The following is a 5,566-nucleotide window of genomic DNA, read 5'->3' on the forward strand; positions in this document are numbered from 1 at the left end:
AGGAATGGGGGGGTGGGGGGGGGGTTACAATCTGGTAACTTAAAAAGTCATTTTTATTGAAGGTGTTTTTTAACTACTATTCTCTAATATTACAGGGTACAGTATGTCCTACTGGGTTATAATCTAATGTTTGCGTTAGCCAACTTCACACCTTGTACCTGCATTTATATATCAACAAGTATTGTGGAAGTATTGTTGGGAGTAACTACCCCGCAGGCCGTGATCTAAAGTATTGCTGTTGCTATACTTCTGTACGAGGACAGAAGAAAAAAGAACATTTGTTCTAAAACAACAGCAAACCTACTTTGCACATTATGTTTCATTAAGGACGCATTTCACCGAGCAGCGTCCTGTGATAATATGCATTTAGCATAAAATTGAAATGCAACGTTTCAAATGTTAAGAATCCATCACTGAGATTTTTCAGAATAATGCAAGACGTATTTTTAAATTAGCATTTTGCTAAAAATCTCTGGTACCCCCTGCAGTTCTCTAATGTACCCTCACTTGAGAGATATTGAGCTACTGTAGATAATCAGACCAGATATAAAGACAGCAGGCCCGTTTTAGCTTTAAGCTTTACATCAAGGAAATGTCCCATGTGATGTAATGCAGTCCAAAAAAGCCAGTTAATTTCCTTGCACCCCACTTTGTTTTGTCCATGCAGCATCTCCTCTTCTCTGCAGGAAGCCCAGTTGATATCATATAGCAGGTGAGTGAGGCTGGATGGAAAAGTACAGCTGTAGCAGGCAGTCAAGCTGGTCAGGTGCTCGGCCGGCTAGGGGAACGCTACAAGCCGTAACCAGAGCTAGGCCCTCCAGAGGTTAAAAATAACGATGAAATGGTCAGATTCCAGGTCACCACGTTGAAAACAAGAGAGTGAGAGAGTGATGAAGTGAGATGCATTTTGAAATAGATTGTCACATGAAAGCCTGCGCATGTAAACATAGAGGTCATGCTCAATCAACCGGCGCGTTTCAGCACAGGAACTTTAGTAGCAAAAGAAACTGTGCTGAAACACACCGGCTGTATAAAGTCTTCAAAATGTAGTCGACCCCTTGAAAGGACGAGCTTCCTTTACTGCCACCTGCATCCGGGAAGAAGACAATGCATGCAAATGCGTCGCTGGACTTACATGACGCCCTGCAGCACTTTCTGTGGCTCGGGGTCGAACAGTCTGTCAACATAATGGCGACTAGTGGCAGTAACTTCCTGTGTGGGGACAAATATAACAGAAACATTAGTGACAACATTTACTGGCACACACACTTCTCTGCTAAAACTTATTAAAAAGTTTAGGAGATTGTATCGTGCTCAGTTTCTCTCTCTCTTTCTCTCACACACACACACACACACACACACACACACACACACGAAAATAATTAGTATAGTGTACAGATTTTAACATATTTAATGACCCTTCAAACATTTCATCCAGATCAATTTAACAACAGACTAACGTTGCCCTGTCTGCCCAATCAGATTTATGCTGTACTTCTCGCTAAAAAAATAGCAAACAGAATGTTATCAAAAACCACAGCAATTAAACACCATTTTAAATGTTAGATTTTTGATCATTTATCTACAACAAAATCCTTATTAGACCCAGAGTCATGCACACTGAGACGTACAGCAGCATCCACAGCAGGGCCCTTTGAAAGCAGTTAGCAACCAGCTGTGTGACACCAGAAAACAGCTGCAGCCTAGAGCCGGGAAATATATCGATGTTATATTGATATCGGGATAGGAGACTAGATATCGCCTTAGATTTTGGATATCGTAATATGGCATAAGTGTTGTCTTACCCTGGTTTTAAAGGCTGCAGTACAGTAAGGCGCTGTAATGTCTGATCTTACCAGACTGATGTAACTGTTCTATTATTTGCCTTTACCCACTAAGTCATTATATCCACATTACTGATGATTATACATCACAAATCTCATTGTGTAAATATTTTGAACTGAACTGTATGTACTAATTTAGATCTATATTTGCCTTTGTTGGCTAAATCAATTATAATAAATAAAAGAGTTGTGTTAATATAGTTAACATTTTACAAAATGTCTGTAGAGAAGCGCTTCCAGGACTCAAATTGTTTGTTTTGGTGTTATATAGCAAAACATATACAGGAAAACTCCACGGCACTCTCTTTAGAAAAATCAAAAAATCTTTTATTGTTGTGGCTTGGTCATCTTAAACCTTTTTTTTTTAAACTCAGATGTGTTTCGGCATACAGGTACAAGCCTTTGTCAGGGAGTCAAAAATTATATTATATAGGATTTCTTTAAAAAATATATAAAAAATTATATTCCTGTTTGCAAACAGCTTTCCTGTCAAACAATCATTTATTGAATAAAAAAAAAAAAAAAATTTAAAGATATATAATAATTATTATAAGAAGTGCTGTTATTTCACTTGAGCCGCTGCCCCCCAAAATGTCTGTCCACGTCCGTCCTTGCATAAACCTTTCTTTGATAAACCTTCATTATATTCTGGTTTTAATGTTTATCGCAAATAAACAACAACGGAGCTGCTTATGTTCAAATAAAATAAAATCTACCATAATATGTTAGCGGACCGGTTTCTAATTCACAAATAAAATCACACTGGGATTTTTAAATTTTTTTACTTTGAGTGTAAATAAGGTGCCAGAGTGCATTGACAAATAATGATGTCCCTTGTAGCAGTTTATGGTTTATTTATGAATCTTTACAACATTTTAGTGACAGCATGATGGAGGCAGAACCACCTATGTTTAAGGTTGTATAAACTCTTTAAAGCTTTTAAAGGCAGTAAAATAGCTGATGTATCCGTCATACAGACCTAGTGTGAAACCTTCTGCTTAGTTAATTTAGTTATACGGTAGTTTATGGATAAAACATTTTAAAGAAAGATGAGTTTAAGGCCTTTAAACGTTTATTCATTTTATCTGATAAACATTCATGTTTACTTATTGTCATTGTCACTTTGCAATAGTGGCCCCCAGGCACAGCAGGTTGAGTCTAATTTCTGCATGTACCTCACGTGGGGGCGTTTCACAACTGCAGCTCTGACAGACTGTAAAAATAAGAGTATGATCGTTGTAGCTTTCCATTTAACGTTAACTTCAGCCAAGTTACGCATGCTATAACCAGTGCCTAATTTCGCCGATTTTACCCGTAGAGCCATGGACTTTATGGGGCGTTATTCCGACTTCAGGGGGCATTCACGTGATTGTTTTTCTCAGTCGAAAAGTCATTCTTCCGATTATCCAGATACCACATGAATTCGGCATAACCGTATGCTAGTGGTTAGCCAACGTTTCAAATAACGTTAGCTAGCCCAGACGCGTTAAGTTCGCTATTGTAATTAGCAAGCTTCAATGATTAAAGGTAAATCATATCAATGGTTATGATAAAAAACAAATTCCTGCAATATATGCTACACTGCGGAATATTTCAAAAGTGTTTGGAACAGGGGTGACAGACAGCACTCTCACTCTTAGCTGTTAGCTGCTAACTCATTTCGAGGGACACTGTCAGGTTCGTTTGATTTAGTTTCCATAACACACCGACGGGGCGAAGGGACACAGTAATAGCGTGCATCCCTTCACATCTTCAGAACGTCCCCGCCCGTCCGAGCGAGGTCGGGATGAAAACTATTCTCATCATCAGCTACGTAGGCGGACCGCTACGCCAAAGGAAAACAGATCATAGGATGGCCAAGCCTTGGCCCGCCCTCCTCTCCCTCTGATTGGCTAGAACTCAATGAGTGCTCTGGTTGGGTTGGTTGGGTTTAGATAAAAGGAGCGGGATTTGTTAGTGTTAGAATGTGAATCTCGGGAAAGGCCAATCAGAGGCAGAGAAACCCATAGTAAGGCGGGACGAGCCTTCGCCATCCTGGGAAAGAATACTCGCGAACGCTACAGCAGCTACATGTTACAAAGCCTTCAACTTAGCTTGGAGGCTAACAGAAGACATCATAGTTTGTCTACCAGCTTCTTTATAAGACTGATTAGACGAGACTAACCACGCACTGTTGGAGTGACCATGCTGTTAATCTGACAATACTATTAAAAATTATAAAAGTGTCACTCACAGACAGCACACTGATGCGGAGAGGGGCCTCCAACAAGCACGCCATCTCTCTTCCCCCGATCGAGCGCCCCAATCGGCGCAACACTTTGCAGGCACTCCGCCCCCCCAGAGCAGCTGTGAGCGGCTTTTAAAAAAGTAACTGAGGGCAAGTCCACTTCACTCCTCGCTAGCGTTAGGATAAAAACAGTTAACTGTATTCCTCTCCGGGCTCGATTGTAAACATCAGCAAGCAGATATACAACAAAAAACAACACCGCTAACTTGGCAAGCGTCTGTCAATGAAGTAAATGTTGTTTATGAATGTGACGTAGGGGATGTCACGTTGAGTTAGATTCGATACATTAATGGTGCATTCAGGTGGTGTCGGAATATTCGAAATATTTCATTCCTGACTGAGAAAATTCACGTGAACGCTTCTCTTAATATTTTCCATGACCTCAAGTCGGAACATCACAACTGTAGAAATAAAAATGGATGTCTTTGATCAAAACAAAACAAAAATCTGCAAAATATTTGCATGACTTGCAAGTTGGCGGACGGATTAAATGTTGGATTAATAATAATACACATTTATAAATGTAAGTATTACAGACATAGATAGATAGATAGATAGATAGATAGATAGATAGATAGATAGATAGATAGATAGATAGATAGATAGATTATGTTTATTGATCCAACGAAAAATGGGAAATTATGGTGTTACAGCAGCAAAATCAGTCACAAAGCACAAAATATAAATATAAATATAAATGAAATACTAGGAAAAATATACATACATACAATATACATGAAATAAGAATATATGAATAAAATAAAAGAACAAATATTTGAACATGTACAGAATACCAGTTTTTCGCTCACATATGTACTTTGTATTATGCAATGGTGGACCGTAACGTTTTCTCAAGTACAAGTACTTTAACAAATGTTAAAGTACTTGCACTCTACTTGAGTCTTTTCTTTTCATGCCACTTTCTACTTCCACTCTGCTACATTTCAGAGTAAAATGTTGTACTTTTTAACCGCTACATTCATCTGACAGCTTTAGTTAATTGTTACTTTACACATGTCTGCACACATATCAAAAACAATAGTTTATAAAACCTGCAGTTTTATTATAAATTAAACTAGACAACAATATAACAGCCTAAGTATATCTGAAATTATGTGACCATTCAACACACGAATGATCGTTCCCAGTTTCTAAAATGTGAGGATTTTTCTGTATTGATTACTTTTACTTTTAACACTAAGTACATTTTCCTGATGATACTTTAATACTTTTATTTAGGTAAAATTTTGAATGCGTGACTTTTACTTGTATCAGAGTGGTATTAGTACTTTTACTTTACCCTTGTGTTGTCCTCCCGGAGATCATAAAAACACCACCTTACTACTACTAGTTTTACAGTACTTTTTGAAATTCATGGTCAATATCCCTCATTCCTATAGAATTATAACTTATATTTGAGTTAAAACAGCAGAAA

At 38.1% G+C, this 5,566-nt stretch overlaps 1 protein-coding gene across 3 annotated transcripts in view; it reads right to left on the reverse strand.

Annotated features, from left to right (window-relative positions):
* armc8 (armadillo repeat containing 8) overlaps nt 1-4,375 on the reverse strand; it is a 16,762-nt gene extending 12,387 nt beyond the window's left edge. For 2 of the 3 annotated variants that reach the window (XM_034885876.1, XM_034885875.1), the window contains exons 1-2: nt 4,078-4,375; nt 1,136-1,212 (exon numbers count right to left, since the gene is read on the reverse strand). In XM_034885876.1, coding sequence (XP_034741767.1) covers nt 1,136-1,212; nt 4,078-4,122 — 122 coding nt within the window. In that variant the 5' untranslated portion in view covers nt 4,123-4,375. Of the gene's footprint in view, nt 1-1,135; nt 1,213-1,631; nt 1,651-4,077 lie in introns of those variants that run through there. The other variant, XM_034885877.1, reaches the window with a different exon arrangement.
* Between the last annotated feature and the right edge of the window lie 1,191 nt (nt 4,376-5,566).

The sequence above is a fragment of the Etheostoma cragini genome, chromosome 11 (assembly GCF_013103735.1).
Source record: "Etheostoma cragini isolate CJK2018 chromosome 11, CSU_Ecrag_1.0, whole genome shotgun sequence".
Lineage (NCBI taxonomy): Eukaryota > Metazoa > Chordata > Actinopteri > Perciformes > Percidae > Etheostoma > Etheostoma cragini.